General features: G+C 37.3%; 1 protein-coding gene across 2 annotated transcripts in view; it reads right to left on the bottom strand.

The window, feature by feature from the left end:
* The window catches only part of LOC138808755 (5'-nucleotidase domain-containing protein 1), a 107131-nt gene that overhangs the window by 12770 nt on the left and 68072 nt on the right, over positions 1 to 26289 (bottom strand). For both annotated transcript variants that reach the window (XM_069994937.1, XM_069994938.1), the window contains exons 7-8: positions 3481 to 3655; positions 779 to 876 (exon numbers count right to left, since the gene is read on the bottom strand). In XM_069994937.1, the coding sequence (XP_069851038.1) occupies positions 779 to 876; positions 3481 to 3655 (273 nt within the window). The remainder of the gene's footprint in view (positions 1 to 778; positions 877 to 3480; positions 3656 to 26289) is intronic.

The following is a 26289-nucleotide window of genomic DNA, read 5'->3' as shown; positions in this document are numbered from 1 at the left end:
TCTGAAAGTGAAGCGGAGAGAGAAGAAATTAGACATCTGAGTTCCAACCACTCAGAGGTGAAGGACAAGAAAAGAAAGGACAGCCACATATAGAACAGCTGGTGATCAGCAGCATCTGGAGAGAAAGGGAAAGGCAAACCACCAGCGGAAACTGACAGCAATCTTAAAGGTAGCTGAGAATCAGCAACAGCCACAAAATAAACACGGCAGCAGAACATAGTGAATTAGAGATTTAAAAAATCGGGCAGTTCCATGCTCTGCTGAATAACAGTCCAACCACCTTTTTTTTTTAAACTCTAAAAGGAATGAAGTATTTTTTGTCTTAACTCTAAAAACAACTGAATTCACTGTATCTTCCATCAAAATATTTTAAATTAGAAGCTCCAAAAATGAAGGCTCCAACGGACTCTGATATGTTCTTGTCGAACTCTTTCCAGATGGGGAAAAAAAACCCCCAGTAAGCTTTTCTAAATATTTGCACAGTAAACATAAATTCCATAAGTACTAAAATAATCAATTTTGACTTAGAAGTCATTCCCTGGGGGTATTTACTTCGGCGTTTACCTAGACTCTAAAGATCAAGGTAAAATCTGTGCCCTTGATTTTTCAAAAACAGAAAGAGACTGACGTGCACATAAGTGATTAGGATATAAAACGGCAGAATATAGTTCAAACACAGGTTCATTCTCTTTCCCCCCCATATGGGAATATGACACATTGCTTTGTACTTGCTTGTAAGCCAATAGCTACAGAGGAAAAGAAAGAGAATACAACTTACCAAGTGTGTGGAAAGGCCTCTGACTCGGACAATGGGAGAAGAAGCCAGGCTTCAATGCATTTGTAATTACAACATCGAAAAGGTCAGCAAAATCATCTCTAAAAGCAACAATGTTTCTCGTAAATTTATTTTAAGGGATTAGGAACTCTCCACAGAGAACAATTTAATCTCTGCTGGTCTAGTTTACAACAGCATTGTTGTGGTCAAGTGTTTCATGCATTACATTTTTCTCACTCATTTCTATTACCATAGAAATAAAAGGTAGCTGATCGCCTGTCTTCTTGACAATTCCTTACATTATGTACACAACAAAAATATCAGAAAAAAATCAGACATTTACAAAAAAAAAAAAAGAAAAGCAAGCAAGGCAGGCACTCATAAGCACCCTGAATCTATATATTGAACTGACCTCCAGAGGATAATACAGTGATGGATTCAATCGTCTCCATCATCAATGAAATATTCAGGAGCCATGTTTTCAAATCTGGGGACTGGGATTTGTCTAGACCTAATTATCTTGAAGAATTATTAGTACTTTTTTTGTTACACTGGTCTTAAAGTTGCAATAGTAAGTCTGGTAAAATTTCTTGGAGTGTTTTAATTATGAAGATATTAAAAAATTAGTATAATCTTATAATGTAGCACACTTTAGATGACAATAGAGAGACAGAGGTGCTGGGAATGTGGCTTAGTGGAAGAATGCTTGCCTAGCATGCATGAAGCCCTGGGTTCAATTCCTTAGTATCACATAAACAGAAAAAATCAGAAATGGTGCTGTGGCTCAAGTGGTAGAATGCTAGCCTTGAGTAAAAGAAGCTCAGGGACAGTGCCCAGGCCCTGATTTCAAGCCTCAGGACTGGCCAAAAACAAAAGAAGCTAGGGTTCTAGATTCATGCCTTCTTTATAGAGATAACTAGTTTTTCCAACTTCATTTGTTGAACAGACTAGGAAAAGCTGAACAAACTAGGAACAGAAGGAACATAATAAAGGTAACCTATTAATAGGGGAAAACTGGAACCATTTTCTCTAGAGCCAGAACAAGACAAAGATGTCCACTCTTTCTCCTCTATTTAATACTGTACTAGAATTCCTAGTCAAAGCAGTAAATCATGGAAAACATTTCTTCAGTGTATGTTTTTGGCTCCTTTGTGGCAGATCAGATGGCTGTAGTTGTGTAGATTTATTTCTGGCTCTTTCCATTGGTCATCATATTTGCTTTTATGCTAGCACCATTCTGCTTTTGCTAGTATGCCTTTGGAGTCTAATTTGAAGTCCAGTGTTGTGTCTTTTGGCATAAGACTGTTTTTTGGTATTTGGTATCTTTTGTGATTCTCAAAGAATCTTATGATTGAATGTTCTATTTCTGTGAAAAATGCCATTGGAACTTGCACTGAATCTGTACATTGATCTTAGTAATACAGCCATTTTCATAATGTTAATTTTGTCATTTCTGTCACCTCCTTGGTTAAGTTTATACCTAGATATTTAATTTATGCTGAAGCTATTGTGAATAACTTTCTTGATTTCATTCTCAGTGTATTCACTGTCTGTATATAGAAAAGCTACTGATTTTTTTTTTTCCTTTTGGTACCAGTGCTGGGGCTTGAATTCAGGGACTGAGTGCTGCCCCTGACTTTCTCTTTTGCTCAATACTAGCATTCTACCATTTGAGCCACAGATCCACATCCAGCATTTTTGGTAGGTTAGTGGAGCTAACACTCTCACAAGACTTTCCTGCCCTGGTTGGTTGGCTTTCCTGCCCTGGTTGAACTGTGATCCTTAGATCTCAGCTTCCTGAGTAGCTAAGTTTTTAGGTGTGAACCACTCATGCCCTGCTAAGCTATTGGTTTTTATATGCTGATTTTATATTCTGGTATGTTGCCAGAAGTGTTTATAAGATAGGAGCTTTTATTTGTTGACATCTTTAGGGTCCTAAGTATAAAGCCATATCTGTGAGTTCTTTTGATTTCTTCCTCATGCTTTATTGCTTTGCTTAGGAACTACTGTATGGTACTGAATAAGATTAGAGAGAATGGGGATACTTCTTTTGTTCCTGACTTTAGAGGAAATGATTTCAGTTTTTCACCATGTCTCAGGATGTTGAATATAGGTTTGTCCTATACAGCTTTTATTATGTTGAGAAATGTTTCTCCCATTCTGGTTTCTTCAGAGCTCTTATGACAGGTCAAACCAAAAGCCAACAGCACACTAAGTTGCACAGTAGAGCCTTCCTCCAAGTCTGCCTTATTCTAAATACAACTGCTTATTCTAAAGATGATTTTATGGATGTCAGGTGTATCCCTGGTTGTGCTAAACAGCAAAGGCTATGGCGCTACCCAGATATGGTTTTGACTAAGACACTTGTCAGGAAATCAATTCTGCAATTCAGTGTCCTTCAGTAATCATTCAAAGGTAGCAAAAAGTCATGGGAGGCTGAAGGACATGGAATCCACCTATCTTGTAGAAAACATCAAGCCTTAGCCATCTATAAGTACATCTTGTCCCCAGAACATTCTGCTCCTGCTCCTGGAAAATGTACTTGGGATAGGTTGCTGGCCACAGATACTTAGGTATGTAATAAGAAAGCCAAAACACTGTCTCCCAGAACTACTTTACACAGTACAGTTTTGTACCCAATGTTAGTCACTGGTCTAATTGCCATCAGTATTTTATTAGATACAATGTAATGGCTTGTTGCTTACCCAAGGATATACTTGCACAGAAGTCTACAGTAATCACTGTGAGAACTGGTGATCAGCAACAGAATTTTCCCAGCATTCTTGAGTTGTCGAAGCCATTTTCTTACAGATTCTGGACAACTGTGCAAATATCGGCCTGGATCTCTTTTAATTTCAGGAAAATATAGCCCACAGTTTTCTGAAAAAAAAATGCCAAGGTGATTAAAAATTTCTTTAGATTAAAAAACATTCATTATTTTCAAAGCTATGGCTAAAATTAAAAGGATTAAGACTAGGTTCAAACAATTTAACAATGATACCAAGACTGTTTTGTAAAAGTAATTTTTGTTTTCATTAAAAAAATGATGCTTGATAACATCAGTTGATGATTTTGACTGTTCATTGAATAAGAAAAAATAAATGATTAAAACAAGCAATATAATAAACACAGTATTATCAACATTCCAAAACAGAGGAAATCTTGTTCCAGTTGCTATTAAGTATTCAGACAAATATTTGCTGAACAGAGCTAAGAACCAAATATTCAGATGATGCACCAGCCACAGAGCTTTGGTGTGAAACAGCTGTACAGAAGTTGGGTTCCTCTGGGACATAGAAGCAGTGTTTCTTTCTTTAGTTTATAGGTATAGCGTATCTTTTTCTTCTTTTTAATTAAGAATATTTTAAAAATTATCATCAAAGGAGCTGCCATTTAACAAATCAGTTTATGAATATACTTTATCTTGATCAATGTCACCCCTTTCAACCATCTGATCCATTCCTGCCCCATTCCTCCCCGTCCCATTCAGCTTAATATATATTGCATTCTCGACTGCTTTCTCCCCTTCTTCTCCTCTTCGTTCACCTACCCCTTTCCATCTTGACCCTGCCCCACCCTCTTTGGGTACCTGCCTCCTGGTGTTTTATTTTGCTGAACTTTGTTTTTGGCTTTCTAAGGAATTTGAGATCTCTCTTGAATCTATCATATTTCAGTTAATAAATGACAGAACACAAACAACATGCAAAAGTCAGGGCAAAACAAGCCAGGAAGACCACAAGGGCCCATTGCTGATAGTGAATGCTGACTTTCAATTAATGAGCTGGTACTGCTGGCTGTATTCGCCAGGTCCTTAGGAATCTATGTGTTAGGTTAAGCTCCAGATGGTGGCAACTTCCCTCCAGACTTATCCCTAGTACTTTACCCAGTGCCTTGAAGTTGTGCATATGTAGCAGAAAATAGATTTGATTGACATAACAATGTTAGATTCACATAACATTAAATTTCTTTTTTCCTGGTGGTGGCGGCTCATACCTGTAATCCTGAGATCTGAGGATCAAGGTTGGAAGCTAGCCTTGCACAGAAAAAGTCTGTGCAGTACTTATGTCTAACACACTACCACTGGAAGAACAACCTACCCTGTCTCTGGATGACTTATGGTCATGTGAAGTCCTTAACTTAATAAAGCTTCAACATAAGGACACCTGTTATATGTAGCCCAAAGCATCTTGGCTCAGATTATCATTATTTAATGGGAAAATAACACATTGTAAAAATACCAAAGTCAGGCTAACCAATAATACAAGGAAGACTGTTACAACAAGAAAATTATATACAGATACCAGGAGATTAAGAACAAAAATGAGGCTGTGCTCTTTTATTCTATAAGGACATTTTTTTGGTCTCATTCTCTTGGATCTCCAAATGTGGCAGAAGTTATGTAATGACCCCAATCAAAATCAAAATACATTTTGCTTTGTGCCAGAGAGGGGAAGATGCTATTAGGAAAAGGCTCTTTTAAGAAAAATAAAATAAAATGAATGTCTAAGAACAGATCAGATTGATGTGTGCGTGACCATCAAAGTAGTTTTAGAGGCTAGGTCTCTTTTCCTAAGGGAGTCATATGTGAGGTTATTTCATTCAGAAAAACAGCTTTTGTAGCAAATTTTTTTGTTTGTTTGGAATTCTTTTTTGTATTTTTTTATTGTAAAAATACTGTACAGTCGGGTTACAGTTACATGAGCAATTTGGGCTATATAACCAAAGATTTATAATGTGGAATGAGAAAACTTGTAGCACTATATATTCAGAAAACTGTGGTTTTCCTAGCCATGTGTACTTGGCGCCATCTAATGGTCAATTTACAAATTGCTATTTAATAACCTAGTGTTAACATTTCCAAAAGAATTTTAAAAGCATATACCTTTAAATACTCTAATCTAAATCTGTCCTTAATTTTATTAGTATCTCAATAATACTAACTTAAAAGAAGAAAATATAATAATCAGTGAAGACTATTCTATAAAATGATACTGGGTTTTTTTTGTCGACCTGTTGAAATGAAAAAAAAATTATAAAAGAAAACAACCCTGTACAAAAAACCCATCACAGAATCTGAGTTGATCTTATATTACAAAAGCTCCCTGGCTGTCATGAGATCTACTTTTGTCCCTTTGTAATCTCCAAGGATTAGAATTATTACATAACTACATCTTTTTATCAAAATAAATTAAGCTTGTGAAACTAAAGGGAGACTTTAGATTCCAGATAAACTGCAACTAGTTATAATCTTCTAAGAAGGTTTAAAACTCTAAAGGAAATAAATACATCCTTTTTCTCAGCATGGAACAGACACTGAATGCATGAACAGCTAAATTAGTAGTAGAAGTGGAACATTTATATTAAGACTAATAATGAGATTTGGAATAGTCAGACCAAACAACAAAAATTGCTGTTTCATGAACTATCAAAGTCCCTGTTATCTGAAGAGTCTTCCCATTCTTCTCTGTTATCAAAAACTAGAACAGATTTACATTGATTGGACAGGAAAGAAAATCTAGACATAAAGCAAAAAGGAAGAGGAACAGTTTTGTTTGTTTGCAGTTCACAAAGTAGCCTGCATTTTCACTTAACCTCTGGAAAAATTCGACTTTTTCACTTAACTTCTAAAGGAATTCTACTTTACTGCCAACTTGATGGAACTTCTTTTCCTGGCGCCACCTTCTCTTCTAGCACTGGATGCTGCCATTTTCTTTATCCCGATGTAATTAAAAATGAAAATTCCTAGCAGCTGATTCTCAAGAACCAAAGCTTAGCTTTCCTGTGCTAAAAAGTTATTAAACACAGAGTTGGGAAAGTCATAGAAGCACTGCATCTGGAGAGGTGTGCAAGCCATGGCCTCTATTTATCAAACAGGATTTAGGGACCTCTTGTGGTAAAAAAAAATTAGTACAACTCAAATGCTAAGTGCTTTTTGTAGTTTAATAGACAATTGTGCCACATCACTATTTTCTAGCATCCCTGAATAAGCACTTTCTGGGGAGCCTGTAATACCTTTCTTGTGATGTGGGCTGAGAGTTTTCTAAGCTGCTATCAGAGGGACCAGACGGAGTAGCTGGGATGCAAGCTCTTGGACAGAAACCGCCAACTAAGGTCTGTGAAGGTCCCAAGGCAGAAAATCATTTAGGAGATTGATGAACTAATTACACCCTTTATCAGTTATATAAGAGCATGCGATTTGAAAGTTAACATGTTTAATTATGAATTGTTTAAGTGAAGGCAATTGCTGTACAGATATCTAATTAATTTGGTCTTCTTTTCAGAGAACTAAATTTCTTTTGTTCACTTGCAGAGAGCAAGGGATGAAACTAACTTTTACATTAAAACAGATGTCTAGTATATGTTTGCTCTGTAGTTTGAGCTAAATGAAAGCAAAAATCGGCAAGCTGACTATAATTCTTGAAAAAGGACCCTAAAGAAGAACTGAGAAGTGAAGTATGTGATATACTGAGAAAACCTAATTTATACAATTTACATTTTAACAAGATCTGAGTTGTATCTCTGTACTCTAATGTGCACATTTATGTTCAATACCAATGATCTTGATTTAATTTGTGTGGGCTGGGTCCACAACACTGATAGTTTTTAAAGCCCCCCAAGTATTTTTAAACTTATGTGACATTAGGTTAAAAAGTAGTTCTCTGTACTGCAAGGACACCTCAGGTGGTAGAGCACTTGTCTAGCATTTGTGAGGCACTGAGTTCAACTCCCCAATACTCAAATGAGAGAAAAAAGTGATTGCTCTAGAATACAAGAACCATGACTCTTACTGCTATCTTAGATCCTGAATGCTTTTCGCTGTAAATCTCAGGCTGTCAGTGGACAAAAACATCTTAATTTTATAGTTTCTAGAGCCTTGAATATCATCAAGGCAATCAATACATATTAATTGCTGGTGATTATCTTAAGTATTATTGTGGCTGAGGAACTTCAAGATAAAGTTTTATTTTATGCAAATAAAGCACTGCAGTCTACATTTGGTTAATAGTTAACTCTAAGTTTAGAATGATGGCTTTCAGATCTGTAATTAGAAAATGCAAATGACATGAAACTATTTTAGAGAAAATTATTTACACAGTTTAAGTAAGTATAGACAAACCAGAGTCTGTCTCTCTAAGGTCACTATAGTGGCACACCTTGGAATATATATATATATATATATATATATATATGTCTGTATATACATACACAGACACATAATCTCTGATTTTTTGGTAGGGAGTCCATTTCTGAAAGTGAAATAGCCAGAACTCTGTGTGTTACTACATTTCAGCTACAGAATTTATTTTTTTTAGTAATTTTCATTTTAATAGGAAGTACATTTTCATGTTCTTGTGCATATGGTATAAAAATGTATGCTTAACTTATTGTACATATATGTTAGAAAATGTGAGAGCAGAGTCGTATTCCAAAGATGGTCACATACCCCTCACCTTACCTGTGTCTAGAGATGGAGTTGGTTGCGCTATTCTTTTGAATCTAGGAAGGCCATCTTATTGCTGTAACCCACTGAATATGGTGCCAGTGACACTCTGAGGCCAGCTCCAGCTTAGCAGCTTCAACTTTTTGTTGAATCCAGGCACCATGTAAAAAGTGAAGCCAATCTGGGACCAAGCTGTAAGCAGGAAGTCAGGGGAGGAGTTTGTAGGTGCTCTAAACTGTCAACCCAAATGAACTCCAGGCTTCAACCACAGGCCTAAGATGAAATCTCCTTTGATGATGGCCAGCCTAGACAAATCTCCAGATGACTTTAGCCTAGCTGACACCATTGCAGTTGAAAAACGTTCCACTGAGCCCATATGCCTAAGTGGCAATAATAAAAAGCTGTTTTAAGCTGCTAAATTTTCTGGCAGTTTCTTATGGAGCAAGAAATAATTAGTACAAGATGCTCTGGAATGGAGTCATAATTCCAATTATTTCTATGTAATTCAAGACAGATTTAGCAAATATTTACAAATGTTTGTAGAAACAGCTGAAATAAAAGTAAACAGACTCTAAATTATTTTTATTCTTCTCAAAAAATCCCCACTCAAAAGGTTCCTATTGTATATAAATTTTCAAAAATAAATATATGTATAGATCATGCCAGCATACATCTTTTGAATAGTTTGAAAATCAACATTAACAAGAAATGAAGGCAAATTTTACATGATGTTTTTGATTTTTCACCTATTTCAATCTTGATCCACTTAGAGGAAAGAAATATGAACTGTTGACAAGTCTAGTGATTATAACAATAAGAAATAAATTTCCTGGGATATTTAACTCATCCTCTGGTAAATCTCAACCCAAACTTCCTTTTTCCAAATTTAACTCTGTGTTTATGTGTGTCTGTGTATACACATATCTCAAAGATCAAATTTGTCATGAGGGTACACCGTTTCTTCAGTGCCTTTAGGCCAAATATCCTCAGTGTCTCTAGAAATGTATTTTCTGACTAACATAGACAACAGTATTCAGAGCTATCACTAACTGAGATGAAATCCATTTCTGTACATTAGATGAGCTCTAAAAGATTACTTGTTAAATGTCTGATCTCACCGCATATCATATATACAAGATAACCAAGCTACCAGGCCTAGGTAATATCTACACTCTGTAGCACACATAGACAAAAGAAGTGTCTGTTTTCATTAAGTCAGTATTCTATTTTTCATTACACTTTCTACCTGAGTTGTATCCTCTACATGACTCTCCCTCAAATCATCTGGCCTACCTACTGTATTTTGAAAGGGAAGACAAGGAGAAGGAAAGGAGAAAGAGAGATAGAAGAGTGAAAGATGGAGGACAGAGATGGACTGGAAGGAAGGAGAGGCGAAAAAAAGAAAAAAGTGAGAAAGAAAAGAAAAAAAGGGAAACAGTAAAAAGTTTCAGATTAGTGAAATTTAAATTCGGGTATTTTCTCCAGATGGATGTCCCCAGAGGCCACAATAATTTAAAATGTCCATTTATGTGTAGAGTGCAAGGCCATCAGTCACTCCTTCTAGCATTCTTCCCTGGATAATGCTTTTAATGGAGACCTTGGCTTTGAAGTTATAGGGAAAATGGCACTAGAATAGTGAAATAAGTACTTCCTGGTATAACAGACAGAACAGCATGGCTGGGGCGTTGAACCTGAAGTTCATAGATGGGCATCAGTGTTGGGAGTTGTCATTACATTCATATTCATATTCCTGATATTAGGAAAACAACAGAAGATAGAGGTTGGCAAACCATAGTCCATGAGCTAAGAAAGGCTTTCTACATTATAATGGTTATACAAATATCTACACAGTGTTTTTGATTTTTTTCTCTTGGAGGGCAAAGTCTATAATATTTATTATCTGGTTTTGAAAGAAAAAGTTTTCTGATTTCTGATATAATGCATCATTCCTATAAGACAGTAACTTTAAAAAAGCTATAGTATGAGCAGAGTGCCAGTGGCTCACACCGGTAATCTTAGCTCTTTAGAAGGTGGTTCAGAGCTAGCTGAGGCAGGGAAGTCTGTGGGATTCTTATTTCCAAATTACTGAAAAGCTGGAAGTGGTGCTGTGGCTCAAGTGGTAGACTGCTAGCCTTGAGCAAACATGCTCAGGGACAGCGTGCAGGCCCTGAGTTCAGGCTATAACTTGATACTAGAATATGCCAAAAAGGATCGTAAAGAAACTGGTAATGTGAAGGATATTGCTGAGAGGGCACACAGACTCTGAATAGAGACTATTACAGAATCATCTGGGATAAAACTGGAGTCACTGGCATGATGTAACCTCACCTCAGTGAGTCTCCAGCCTAGGTTTCTTCTCTCTGCCATTTTCTAAAAACCTGTCCATTTTGAAGTCTAATTCTGCCTTGGCGATTCTGGCACATTTTTATTTTTAGTCTCTGAATACGATGATTTTTTGCTTACCCGGTCTGCATGTTAATAAGGCAATAGGGGCCACAGCAAGACACTGTCAGGCTTGCGCTAAAGACTAACAACAATGTTGTTAGCTTAATGTTAGAGGAAGTGGGAAGATCTGAAAAACACACAGGACAACATCACCAAAATGACACAGACGTGGTTATCACAGCATGATATGAATAAAAATAAAGGTGCCTACAGATAACACCTACCACAAGTTTTTAGGGGCTAGCTTCAAGGAGCTACATTATACATTTCCTTTCCAGAGTGTTTTTAAATGCACTTGCCAGACACACAACCATCTTGGAGGGCTTTGCTTTTGCCAGAAGTTCCTTTGATTTCCTTCTTAGTACTTACTTTTCTTTGCTGGCCTGACCTTTTTTTTTTTTTTTTTTTGTCTCTTTCATTCTGCTTTCTTAAAAATCTAATGAATGTAAGTTTATGTGTACGGGATTTTTCTTAAAAAAACCCAAATATTAACAGAGTATCATATTAACACATTAACATCATACTAACATAATAATCATCATGTTTTAAAAAAGTTATTATTTTTTGTTAGTTGTGGCATTTGAACTCTGGGTCTGGTGCTGTTCCCAAGCTTTTCTTCTCAAGGCTTATACTCTACTACTCAAGACACAGCTCCACTTCTGGCTTTTTGTGGTTAATTAGAGATAAAAGTCTTACAGACTCTTCTGCCTGGGGTCACTGCAACCCACGATTCTCAGATCTCAAACACCTGAGAAGCTAAGATTACAGACATGAGCCACTGCCACCCAGACAATCATGCCTTTTAAATACTTAAACATAAAAATCATCTAAAAGTAAAAATTAAAGATCCATTTTCAGAGTAGCATGAAAAGAATCTAAAACCTGTTATCAACTCACTCATTTTATATATATATATATATATATATATATCCATCTATATCTATCTGCTTATCTGTATTATTAAAATTTTTGAAAGGAAGTTTCTTACACTTCTCTTTTTTTGGATACATAAAGTCTACAATTTAAAAAAACAGTGAAAAACAATACATTTACTTCTACATCTAGAAACTCTATTGAGGTGAATAGGGAAAGGAGGTACAGAAAGACTCTCTTCCCACCATTTCTTAAAAGAAAGCACTAAGACTATCGGGGTGGTAATATAGCTCCTACCTTCAAAAAGATCTCAACTTTGAGGAGACAGAAACAAATCCCAAGGGGAAGTGTGCACTGGGTTAGACAGCCATGACTGCTGGGGGAGAAAGTAACCGTTACTCCAACAAGTACTGTAATGAATCAAAAAAAGGTATAAATGGCTTTTTGAGTTTGATCCAGAAGAGAAAAAAACCAAAGTGAACTTCAAGGGATGTCCAAGGCTTTGGGTCCAGGTCTAGGCCAGAGAGGATGGGAAGTTAAGGCTGCCCTTACTGCCTGGACAAGTGAGCATATTTGGCCCTACTATAATGCCCTTGTTCAGATATTTGCTTCTTGGCCCATGTCACCAACGTACAGCTACTGTGCAGCAAACTGATTTCCTCTCTGCTTTTCTAAATTCCACCCTTAATTTAAAAATTAATACCCACTTTTACTAGTTTTCTCTTTCTATTGAAAATGCCAGAAATTACATCTATATCACACATCCAGCTCTTGTTTATTTGCTTTTCTATGCACTTCCCTAATGTCACAATAGATTTTATTTTCCACTTACGCTTCATGAAACCAATTTTTGTTGTGCCATTGTAAGGATTCTGAATACCAGTGATATCTTATGGAAAAGTAACGTAATTAAAACTTGTTCTTTCAAAATGGTTAAACATACCTTCCATTGAAATGATATGTGGTTTAATAAAATAAGCCTTTTTCTTCTGCATTCAAAACAAATTTCACTTCAGCCTACACAAAGCTTCTTAGACATTTTAATGCAACAGCTTGTTTAATGGGAAGGAATCCCAATGTTAAGTTTTAGGAATAGGATTGCAAGTCTGAATACAGATACAGATCTAGTGTATACCTTCAATTCTTTTTTTTTTTTTTTTTTTTTCACTTTGGTGGTTGTTTTCTTGACCTCTGGGCCTGGGCACTATCCCTGAGCTCTTCACTTCAAGGCTAGCATGTACCACTCAAGCCACAGCACCACTTCTGGTTTTCTGGTGGTTAATTGGAGATAAGTCTCATGGACTTTCCTGCCTGGGCTGGCTTTAACTGTGATCCTCAAATCTCAGCCTCCTGAGTAGCTAGGATTATAGGCATGAGCCACCAGTACCCAGTACCTTCAATTCTTAAGAATAAAACATTTGCTGTAGGCACAGAGTAGTTATATTTATTAAGGCAGATACCCTACCAGTTCTTACAAGACCTGGATAAAACATTGTAAAAATTAAAGTTTAGCTTATAGTAAAATTTTTTACTTGAAAAATTTTGACAGGATTAATAAAGCATGTAAGTAATCAGATTACTTCTTTTTTTGACTTGCCAACATAAATCCGGTATCTTTTAAACCCTAGAATTACTTAATAATCAAGAAGAAAATACTCAAAATTCAATTAAAACAAAATAAATATTTTACTCACAATTATTTGGCAAAATCAACAGTAGACACTAAACGAGCCATGTATACTCAATGAAGAAAAAGGTGAATGAAAAGGAAATTGCACTAGACCTCCATAGATGATCAGTAACATCTCTTCTGAAAACTATGACAAAGAAAATGTTTTTCTTTCCAGAATAGAAATCTGTTTAGAACTTCAAAAAGGTTTCATCTACATGTGTTATGCAAGCAAATTAAATCATTATAGAACAGGATAGGAAAGATGGGAGAAAGGAATTTGTGATTTGAAGATGACTTCATTAAGAACTCCTGTGGCTGTAGGTGGAGGGTCAGTGGTTGCCTCTTTCATCTCCAAGGACACAGCAGTTCTGTAATTGTGTGAATACAAAGCTAAAAGCCTGTTTCAGGACATGATCCCTAGTGGTCGATTGGGGCGGGGAGCGTGGTTCCAAACTGAACAATCCTGATTCAAGTCTCAGTTGTACTGACTACTTGGGTAAGTTGATTGAGTCACTTTTCTGCCACATCTCTAGTCAATGATAATAATATTCCATTAACTATGGGGATTGAAGAAAATTCCATCATCTAGTTACAGTGCATGAAACGTGATAAGCATTCTGTGGTATAGCTATCTTTACTAAGTTCCCTAGCTTATGTACAGGCAGTTAACTCCCTAGGAAATGTTATGGGCCACACTGTGTGCAATTGCCCTGTATGGGTTCAAAATGCAAGATTTTGCCTGTAGAAATACTAGTTGCCTCCAGAGCACTTTGAAAAGAATTGTTATGGAAAAACCCCCGAATGTCCTTTAGAGAGCAAAGTAGGGCAGTTCTTCTCTGGTCCCTTCGAGGGGACAACACTGGTTGGAAAGATCCATTGCTCTCACATAGCACTGAGACGGGCACCTTCAGGTGGCTGTGGGAGCTTGGGGACTGTAAAACCCAGGCTTCTCTTGGTACACATATGAAAATGAGATCTAGGGAGGCCTACTGCCTGTCAGTACACACTGATATCACTCCATGCTCTTTTACCATGCCTATTTGCTTTATTCATTTAATCCCTTTATGAAGTTATTTTATCCTTTCTGTTAAGATGTAACTAGCAAAATGAAAAACAAGACAATCTTTATGTGCCTTTCTAATCCAAAATCAGAATAAAGATGGGAATTGAACAAACAGCTGTTTTGTTCCTAAAGGAATATGCTGAAGCAACCCTCTGCCAAAGTTTTACAAATTTGCAGAATTCCTTTTGGGAAGAGAAGTGCTACCAAGAGACCATGAGGCTTTAAAATGAGGAGCTCCTGACCAAGGAAATTTCTACTTGGTAGATAACAAGGAAATTGTTTTTTCATTGTACATGGTCATCACTGCCATTGTAGTTGTTGTCATCTTTGTCCTTCTCTTCCTCCTCTTCCTTCTCCTCCTCCTCTTCTTCTTATTTTTTGGTGGTTCTGGGATTTAAACTTTAGGCCCTGGGTTTTCTCAGCTTGCTGTTCAGCTGGTACTCTATCATTTGAGTTATGCCTCCAGCTCTACCTTTTGCTGACTATTTTAGGGATAGATTCTCAAAGACTATTCTGCCTTTTCATAGACATGGCTGGTCTGGAATTCCTGATCTTCTAAGTCTCAGCCTCCTGACTAGCTAAGATCACAGGCATATGCCAGTGCTGGCTGGCTGGACTTGGAATTTTGAACAGTACTGGGACTGGTAACACTGCAGAGACTCTTGAAGAGGGAGAGAATTCATTTTGCACTGTGAGATGCTTGTGGGATGCTTTGGGGATTATGGTGGAGTGCTACCGTTTGGATCTGGAATGTCCCCCTCAAAGGTTCATGTGTTGGAGCTTAGTCCAAAGCCAGGAAAATGATTTAATTTGTAGGAGGTGGGGCCTACTGGAAGAAAGTTAGGCCACTGGGAGAATGCCCTTGAAGGAGATATTGGGGGAGCCCAAGTCCCTTTGACTACCTCTTTTATTGCTAGGTGGCTACCACGAGGTGAACAGGTTTCTTTTACTACCATGTATTGATTTACCACAGGCTCAAAACTGACAAGAGCATGCAAAAGTTGGGATGAAGCCGCTGAAACTGAGTCAACAAAACCTTCTTGGACTTTCAAATTGTTTTTCTCAACTATTTTGTCACAGGGACAGAAAAATTATTAACATGCTACCCTAGAGGGTACTATTGTCATTTTGGTATTTATTTAAAAAACCCCAGCAGATTTAACTATATATTATTTGCTTTTTTGACTCAACAATGTAACCTAGAAAATGTAGTCCTCTGTTTATGCATTCACCAAATAATAGTATACTGAGCTCTTACTACATACTATTTTTTGCTGTAGTTTTGAAGACATAGGAGTGAACATTAAAGATCCTTCTCCTATAGTTTTTTAAAATTACATTCTTTCAAAGAAATTTTAAAAATTGTTATTATAAAGATGATGTACAATTATAAATATAATTGTTACAAAGGGGTTACATTTACAATAGTATGTTCTTTTTAACCTCTAACTTGGAATCTACTGTATGAATATATTAGGTCTTTAATGATTAGTTTTTCTAAATTCTGGGGATAATTACTATTGTGATTACTGGTACAGAGTGAGTACTTTGAGGCCAACGAATATCCCCGATTCTAATCTTAATACTTACAGCGACTTCTCTTCTAGAATGTATCAGACATGCAACTTTTCCATTCTACTGGGTGAACATGGCATTTCATTATTTCATTAGATATTTCCCTGATTACTAATGAAGCAAAGCTCCCTTTGAGTATGAGTCCTTAGCCTTCATTTTTAAACATCTCCACAACACCACATACAAAGTTTTGTTAAATTCAACAAATGGATGAATTGATGGCAACTTTTATCAAATTATTTTATTATAAATACCTACCAAATATATTTTGAGCACACTCTAGCATTATGAACAATGTTCAAAATCAGAGAAATTTGCTCTGTAATGTTAAATGTATCTATAGGGAAGGGAGAGTTGGTAGAGTATATGAGGTGGAATTCTGGGAGAGTGATAAAGTTCTATTAGCTTAAAAAAATGTTCCTAGTTAACTACATAGTTTTTTTTTTTTCTGGCCCTGGACCTTGAACTCTGGGCCTGGGCAATGTCCTTAAGCTGTTTTTGCTCAAGGCTAGCACTCTTACCACTTGGGCTATAGCACCACTTCTGGCTTTTTCTGTGATTAACTAGAGATAGAGCCTCATGGACTTTTGTGCCAGGACAGGCTTTGAAATGTAATCCTCAGATCTCAGCCTTCTGAATAGCTAGGATTATATAGGCATGAGCCACAGTACCCGGCTAACAACAAAGTTTAATAAGAGTAATAACAAAAAATGGATATGACAGTTTTATGATTATGAAAGGAACTCATGAAATAGATGAAAACCCACTATTGAGTCAGACATGAAAGATTAACACCGACAGGAGCTGGGAAACACCCCAATATAGAGAAACAAGCATTTGGTAATTTCAATTGCTCAAATTTTCATTTAGTAACAGTTTAGACTACCTTCACTAGTCCCTGCCTTTAAGCCTAAGAAGTAGTTTTCTAATTTCATAATCTATGGGAAAAAGTGATGCATTTGTGAGAAAGAATGTGTATTAAGAAGTCAAAACCATGTTAAAAGTAGAAAAGGCTTCTTATGAAACCACTTGCCTCTTTCCATTTCTTATTATTATTTCTTATTGTTATTTTTTTGTACTTTCCTCACATCTTGAAGATTTTTCAAGTCAAGAAAACTAAGTTATTGGTAACTATGATCTTTTCTGATTTCTTCCATAGAGTTTCTGAATTATGGAAACAGCTGTCATTGTTTTAGTATTTTAATGTTTATCAGTGAAGCATTTATGCATTTGTAAACTACCACTACCCTTTTCCAGACTATAATTATGAAGCTCCATTCTTAGCCTAATGGAAATATCATGGGACTGGATTTTTGTCTGGCTCTGTAAATAATACTCAGTCCGGATTTAAAGTGTCACTGAACTTTGTGGGCATCAAATAACAGATTTGTATCTGTAAAAGAAAATATTTCTTTGTTTCTGGAATTAAAGAAATAAACCTCTTGCCAACAATAATTTTCTAAAGGTTCATTTTCTTAAAGGTAGAATCAAGAACATTTGGGATCACTCTCCTCATTCCCCCTGCCCCGCCCCCTCCCAAATAGATGAACTAAACTGAGCGAATTTCATTTTTTAGCGTTGAGTTTAAAATTTCACAGCTTTAGATTTGAGAGGGCCCACATTTCATTTGAAATATCCTACATATAAGAAGAGAGTCTTTCCCCCAAAATGACCTTTTCCCCCTCAAGAATGGACAGGTGTACACAGAAATGTCAAAAGCTCACACACCAGAGGAGCCTGAATCATAATGGAGGATTTCTACACTGTCTAGACTTGAGCCCTAACGGGCAGGCCATTAGCCACAAGTGGCTTCTTATAGTCAAACTAGGTAAAGTTCAATAAAATTTAGAAGTCAGTAGCAGCAAAACCCAACCACATGCCACATGCTCAAGTGCCTTGAGCAGTTAGTGGCTATTCTGGGGGCTAGCACAGGTAGACCATTTCATCACTACAGGAAGTTCTAACAGCCGGCACATCCCCAAAGTGTAAGTTAATTTCAGTAGGTCTTCCCCAAAATTACCAGTAGTGGTTGCATAAAACGACAATGTGGCATCTGATTCAGAATAACAAGCAAACATTTGGTCCAGAAATAGAGTATTTTAAAAAATAGAAGTAATAATCTAATCCTGATGCCACGCCAAGGCATTAGTGCTGGTTCACAAGGGAGCCACTCTGCCCAAGGTCAGGTGGCTTGGACTGCACACCTGGGCTCTAGCTGTGCCTTTTCCTATCTTTGAGCAGTATGTTATCTTCCCTGTTGTACCGATGCACTGGGATGTCAATCCAGCTTACATGAGAACACTTCAGACAGTGGCAAGCACATGTTCTTTACGTTAGCCCTTGGTTAAATGACAGCTCAGTATTGTCACTAAACTCTATGCCAGCAAATGCTCACCTCATTGTGGTGTTCAGAATTAAAACAAAAACAAAAACAAAACCTTGTGGAGGTGATTCTGCAAGTCATTGGTCAAATTAGGGACACTTGCTAGTCAGTTCTTTTTTACAAAGAGGTTATAGAACATTGTTGTTTATATATAATGTAGCAATTCTGGGTTAAGTTTCTATGAGTCCTGTTTAAATGCAAACCTTTATACAGTGCTACAAGCGTAAAATGAACAAACAGTACCACACACTGCAGTAAAATGGTAGGAATAACTTCCAATTATATAGTTAGGTGTCTCAGTTATAGCAAGGAAGGCAAGAATATCATCAGAGGCAATTATTTCTTGTTACCTACATTAAATGCTGTGGAGCTTCTAATGCACTGTCCCTTTGAGATTGTTTCATATCACATGCCTATTCTGCACATTAGTTATATTATTTTCTGGGAGACTTTGTGCTTTATGCCTCATTCCATAGTACCTCTCTACTCTTTTTCCTCCCATTCCCCTGTGACAATAAAGAAATGAAACAGGTTTTTAGGCCCCAGGTAACAGATACACCTGTAAGCGGGGGGCGATATTTCTGACTAGGTGGAGGAACAGACAGGAGAGTAGATATGGCTTGCCACAGAACTTACTCTTAGAAGGTGAAGAATTTCTACATGGTATACTTTGGCTTCTTTAGCTTGAAATCTACAACTGCTTTATGGTAGTGAGGGGTGCACTATGATTGGTATGCTAAATTACCATGAGAATGAAAATGGAGACAGACTTCATGAACCAATTTTGTTGTTGTTGTTGCTGTTGGTTGTAGAGCTTAAACTCAGGGTCTAGGTGCTGTCCTTGAGTTTTTCTGCTCAAGGCTAGCACTCTACCATTTGGAACCACAACCCTACTTGTGGTTCTCTGGTAGTTAATTGGAGATAAGCGACACACGGACTTTCCTGCCCAGGCTGGCTTCAAACCACAAATCTCAGATCTCAGACTCCTGAGTAACTAGGATTATGAAATTATATACCAGAGCTTGACAATATCCTTTTGGATAAGATAATCATTACTTGTAATAGTTCCTTAACTGTACTGAGTTACATTTTAAACAACTTTTTCATTTTAAGATAGTTTTAGACTTACAGAAATATGACAAAAGACAGTACAGTAAGTTTCCATGCACCTTACACTCTGTTTCCCTATCAACATCTTCACACTATTATGGTTCATTTTTCAATAAATGAAACAACATTGGTACATTTATAAACTGATGCCCACACCTTGTTTATATTCACTTAGTTTTAAACCTAATGTCCTTTTAATATTCCATGATCTTCATGGGTTACTCTTGGCTATGACTCTCACTTTTTCCCTTCCCATTTGTGTCTTTTTTCTTCTTCCCTCCATCCCTCCCTCCTTTTCCTTCCTTCCTTTCTTCCTTCCCTCCTTCCTTTCTTCCTTCTTCTCTTTTTGATAAGTTTGACAGTTTTGAGGAAAATTATCAGTTGTGATTTATCGGGTGTTTTGTGATTACCTAGAGTCACAGGTTTTGGGTGAGAATGTTTATGAAGGTAAAGTGCACACTCATTACATGATATAAAGGGTGCATGCTAGCCACATGACTTAATGCTGTTCGTGTTGACCTTGGCCATCTGCCTAAGGTTGTACATGTCAGACTTCTTCGTCAAGTGACTCTTTCGTCTAACTTCCCACACTGTCCCCTGTAAGGAAGCTATCATGTCCACTCTACTCTCACAACAGGGAATACATTCTACCTCTTGAGAGGGAAATATCTACAACATTATTTGCAATTGTTTTGCATTGGAGATTAGTATCTTAACCTCATTTATTTGTTCAATAATTTATTTATATTAGACTCATTGAAATTTATTTTATACTCAGGGCTGTAATCCAATACTACTTATTTAATTTTGCTCTTAAATAGTTCCAGCTTTGGCCACTGGGAACTCTGTCATCTGATCTGTGTCCCTTTGATGACATGTCCCCATCATTATGGCTTTTTCTTTTTTTAAAAGCACTTCTTTATCCTCCAGTATTACAAGATGCATCAAGTCATCTTGTATTGTTTTTAGTGCAGTCCTAGAGTTATGCATTACACTAAGAAATCAATTCCTATTATTGGGGAATGGTATTAGACACCAAGATTAGGATGCCAGATACTTTCTCACACCACAGACAGACAGACAGACCGACAGACACACCCCTACCTCTCTCTTTTCCACAACCTCACTAACAAATCTATAACCAAGGGCTCAAAGTAGTAAGGGTTGTGCCCAGTATTAAGGCTAATACTGGTACAGCTAGGATAAAAGTCAGTCTTCTGATGATAGTTCTATGCCCTTTTTATTATCTGAAGTCCTTTTGATAAGAACAAAGCAGTAAAGACCAGATTAACAACTTTAAGATGAAAGAATAAAAAGGCACTTTGAGGAGACAGTCCTCTCACAAGGGGAAAATTTAATGGGAGTATCTGGCACACTCCCCTACCTATCTAGAAACACTAGAGATTTTTGTCTCCTGTGAAAAGGTCTTTAATTATATTACAGAAGTAGTTCTTAACTGGGAGTAATTTTGTTCCCTCTACTCTTGGAGTTGTGCGGCAATGTCTGGAGACTTTTTTTGGTGGGTAAATGGGCACTGATACTGGCATGTAGTGGGTAGAGGCAAAGGGACACTGCTAAACATCACACAATGCACAGAACAGCTTCTACAACAAAGAGCTCTAAATCTGGTGCTGATGGCTCAGAGCTAGCTTGTAATCTTAGCTACTCAGGAAACTAGATCTGGAGAATCAACATACAAGCCAACTTGGGCTGAGAAGTCAGCAAGATTCCATTCCCAATATAACCAGCAAGAAGTGTGGCTGATGGTGCAAGTCACGTGGTAGACTGCCAGCTGAACAAATATGAGGACCTGAATTCAGACTCTGGTATGGGAGTGGTGGTTGAGTTATCTAAGTTTAAAAAGACAAGGACTGAGTCAAAGTCGTGCCTACTAGAAGAATCACATCCTTTTTTTTTTTTTCTATTGGTGGCTTCAGAAGAACCAACGTGTAAGACTCTTATTCTGTGGCCTGAAAACTTAGCCTATCAGAAGAAAAAGGCCTCATTTTAGTTAAAAAGAGATTCCCATGGTTATCGGATATTGGACAAATAGAAGAAGACACTCTATTCAAAGAGAGCTTCTTGAGTCCAGCAGGGCATAAGCAGAGCAGTCGTGCACTCAGGTGTCGCTGTGAACAGGGAACCCGTAGCTGTGCATAAACCATCATCCACTGTCTTCTTCTGGTTCAGGAACAAGCTGTGCAGAACACCAAGGTGACTTGGACAATCTGCCAATGAATGGTGAATCTTACGAAAGAGATGGCAGTTACCCAAAAACGGTTGCTCATTCCTTGGTGACCTCAATTGGGAGAGGAAGTGAGTGACTGAATCTTTGTTTGTTGATGTAGTCAGGGACCACCCAGCAGCCTGACAGGAGAAAGAACTTTTTTGTTTACCATGATCTCGGTTGGAAGCTAAAAACAAAACAAAAAAGCTTTTTATTGTGGGTACTAGCAAGCTAACAAAGGCCATTTTCTGAGCAAAGCGAGGTGTCTTAAAGCCATAAGTTGTCATTTACCCCATGAAAGTATTCTGAAAGCTTTTCATGACAGCAGTAGGATCAGGGATAAAGCTGGAGAACTCCAGATGCAAGAGATATGTGCACATGAAGTACTCAACATGCCACAATGCCAACAGGCAATAATTCCTCAATAGCAACCACAAAGACACGTTTCCTTAGTGCTTCCTATATGCTAAGTTCTGTGCTAACCGTTTAATTTATTATTTCAATGAATCCTCATAAAATATCCTATATCTTTATCATAAGGTTTATTTATTTTTATTAGTATTTTGTCTCAGTCCTGGGGCTTGAACTCAACCTGGGCACTGTCCTTGTGCTTCCTTTTGTTTAAGGCTAGTAATCTACCACTTGAGCCATGGCTCCACTTCCAGCTTTTTGGTAGTTTATTGGGGATAAGAGTCTCATAAGCTTTCCTATTCAAGCTGGCTTCAAATCATGATCCTTAGATCTCAGCCTTCTGAATAGCTAGGATTACAGGTGTCAGTCATAGGTGCCTTCCTACATTTCTTTTTGTATGTCTAATTTAAAAGTAATTGTGTTGAATGGACAATGTCATACAATTAAAAAGTAATGAAACTGCTGTTTGATTTTTCTAACTGTAAACCATGATATATTCCTTACTATTGTATGTCATCTTCTGCCCCTACTGCAGCAGCTAAAATTATTAACCACAGAACCTAGCTATATTTGTTCTCAAAATTCACGTGGCAGACAGTGGAGGGAAACGTATGAATTTTAAGAAGTAGTCTACCAAGAATTCTCTAATGAGTCAAATCAGACACAATAATAACCAGAGATCAAATCAGACACAACAATATCCAGAGATCTAGCAGGAAAAGTAGGCCTTTCCGTGTTGTTTTTTTGTTGGTCATGGGGGCTGAACTCTGGGCCTGGGCACTATCCCTAAGCTCTTCAGCTCAAGGCTAGCGCCTTACTACTTGAGCCACAGAGCCACTTCTGGCTTTTTTTTTTTTTTTTTTGCTTATGTGGTGCTGAGGAATCGAACCCAGGGCCTCATGCATGCCAGGCAAGTGCTCTACCACTGAGTCAACTTCCCAGTCTCCCTTTCAGTGGTTTTTGTAAAAGGTCAGTCATCAGTCTCATTTGGCCCCACAAAGAGAAATGATTGTCTATAAACTTGGATGCTTCATGATTCAGAATCAAGCTGACATTGAGCCCATTAAGCCTACTTTAGACAGTCTGACGTCTAAAGATCACAGGTATAACAGAATATCAAGTTTAGCCTGTAAATAATTTCACCAATCACAGTGTTACAGTAGGTGCTCAAAAAAATACTGAGCAGGGTGGGGGAAGTGGATGAATAAATATGTGGCTCAGTACCAAATACAATTAGAAGGTAGAGAATCTCTCCCCAGCTCTCCATTGCTTGTCCCAATTTGTGGTTCAAAATGGCTCTTGTTAGTTGCTTCTTAAGTTAGCCCATCCATGATCTCAGAGTTCTCTGTGCCTCAAGTTTTCTTAGGTCTTATTGTTGACTGAATTCTATGTATATTTCAGTCTTACCAAAGAACACACTTACGTGATTGACAAGAAAGTCTACTGTGTTCTAGAGATGCACTTTCTTCTTCTTTTTCGTTTTTGGTGTATCTGGGGTTTGAAGTCAAGTCCTCATGCAAGTGCTCCACCATTAAGCCATGTCTTCTGCCTTCTGTACAGGTTATTTTTTTGAGATAGTGTCTCACTCACTTCCTGCCCAGGATTACACCTGAACCATGATCCTCCTATTTTTTGCTTTCTGTTGTTGTGAGTATAACAGGTATGCACTAAACTGCCAAGGTTCCAGCCTCTTCCACTGAGATGGGGTCTGAGGATTTTTTCCCTCCAGGCTGGCTTTGAACTGTGATTCTCTGGATTTCAGCCTTCCATACATCCAAGATTACAGGTGTGATTCACCAGTGTTGAGGGTTTTTTTTTCTTTTTCTGGTTGTGGGGCTTGAATTCTTTCAGTGTTAGGTTTTTAAGATAAGCTTTCTTAAGCAGAAATTTGGAAGATATGCTGGTAGCCAACTGTCTTTCTAAGTCCCCTACTGTGTAAAACTGGATGAGAGGGAAAAATACTAGTAAAAGACTACAGGATGGCCCAAGTGACAAATAACTGTTCTATCTGATACTTGCCCCATATTGCTCTTTAAAGCTACTACTCTTAAGTCATTTAAAACTTCTGATGATCTTTATTCAGAACTCTAATACAATGATCTTTGCAGTTCTTAGTTCATAAACTATAGACTTTGATTAACTTCTTACCAAGAAAGGAGAACTTGCTTATTTCACATTAACTTGTTTTGTTTTCCTCCTGTTCATAATTTCTATAGTTAAAATTTTATTCTTACACTGAGCCCTGTTAAGTTCAAATACTACCCTCTAAGTCCTATTTGCTATTCCATTGAATTTTAACTCCTCATAATATAATCTAAGTGATTAGTGATTCTTCCCATCCATCACCTCTCTAATTCCTAAGGGTACCCTAATTTGTAGCTACCTCTTTAATAGCCAATTAAGTGAATACCTATACAGAATTTATTTTTTATAGTGCTAAGGATGGATCTAGGACTCATTTGCATGCAAGGCAGGCACTCTACCACTGAGCTGCACTATACTCAGCTCTTTCCATACTATTAATGATCAATTGTCAACCAGGGGATAGCCCGAAGGGATATGAATTCCCTAAGTTTCCTAACTCTAAATAACCATCTTCATATTTATTGATAATTTCTTCCTCATCGTTATTTGTTAAAAAAAGGGAGACAACCATAATTTGTAAGTAGCAAAGCTGATTTGAATTAATTTGTGCCAGTGTTTTCTGTTTTCTTGCTGGTGGCAACAATGATGAATGATGACAGCCAGGCAGCCCTAAGTTGCCAGTACTCTGAGGAAATATGACATATCTATATGCACACTGTTTATTTATTTAGGTACCAGGAAAAATGCTTCAAAATCTAGATGATGGTTCTAATCATGCATGTTACAAAAATTTGTAGGGAAGGCTGTTCTTGAATTTGAGACCTTCCTGACTTTGCCTCTCCAGTGCTGGGATGTTAAGTATGTACTATGACATCTGTCTAACAGATGGTTTTTTTAAAAATATATTTTTTATTGTAAAAATACTGTACAGAGGGGTTACAGTTTCATGAGTAAAGCAATGAGTACATTTCCTATCAAGCATTGTTAATCCCTCCTTTGTTTTTCCCCTACCATCCCTTCCCTTCCCACCTACCCAACTCCTCCTCCCTCCCCCCACGGAAGTTGTAAAGTTCATTTTCAGCATAGTGTCTTGTATATCTCATTGTTACAATGGGTCAACCTAGATCCTTGTTTCAGCATTTTGTTATTTCCCTTCCCCTCCCCAAATGAGAAAAATGTATATACAAGATGGGGGCACTGGAATCAAATATAGTGAAAACAGGGGCTAAACCATGGGGGAAGAACATACAAAAGAAACGAAAAAAACCCCACATAGTTCATTATAAATACATTAAAAACAATAGCAAGAAAGAAAATCACTTGTGTCCTTATCTTGGGGTTCATTTTACTTTGCATCGTCTTATATGGTCATATCTACATAGTTTTTTTTACCTTTTCTGCTTGTCCTAGACATATACTAGTTATTGCAAATAAGGGAAACCATGGGACCTATGTTTCTTTGGGCCTGCCTTTCTTCACTTAATATAATTTTCCAAGTCTTTCCATTTTCTAACAAATAGGGCGATGTCTTCTTTCTGATGGAGGCATAGAATTACATTTTGTTTGTGGTGTATACATACATACATACATACATACATACATACATACATACATACATACATACATGTGTACACACACACACACACACATGTTCTTAATCCATTCATCCATCAAGGGGTATCTGGGTTGGTTCCATATCTTAGCTATGGTAAATAGTGCTGGGATAAGCATAGTTGTGCTGGTAGCTTTTATATAGCCTTGTTTGTGATTGTTTGGGTAAATGCCCAAAAGTGGGATTGCTGGGTCATATGTGGAGTCTTTTGATCAACCTTCATACTGCTTTTCAAAGTGGTTGAACAAGTTTACACTCCTACCAACAATGCAGTAGGGTTTCCTTCTGTCCACATCCCCTCCAGCATCTGTTGTTATTAGAGTTCTTGATTATAGCCATTCTAACTGGGGTGAGGTGGAATCTCAATGTTGTCTTGATTTGCATTTCTTTTAGAGAAGTTGAGCATTTCTTCATGTGTCTATTGGCCATTCTTATTTCCTCTTCAGAAAAGTTTCTCTCTAAGTTTTTAGCCCACTTATTAATCGGGCAGTTGCTTCTTTGAGTAGCAGATGGTTTTTTTTTAACAGTAGGAACAGACTATAGTGGGTAAAATTATATTCCAACTGCATTTCATTCCATATAACTAGTGGCATTTTGCACTTTTAAGAGGCAAGATG

The sequence above is a fragment of the Dipodomys merriami genome, unplaced genomic scaffold, assembly GCF_024711535.1.
Source record: "Dipodomys merriami isolate MVZ:Mamm:240054 unplaced genomic scaffold, mDipMer1.0.p SCAF_476, whole genome shotgun sequence".
Taxonomy (NCBI): Eukaryota; Metazoa; Chordata; class Mammalia; order Rodentia; family Heteromyidae; genus Dipodomys; species Dipodomys merriami.
This window is presented reverse-complemented; position numbering and strand designations above follow the sequence as displayed.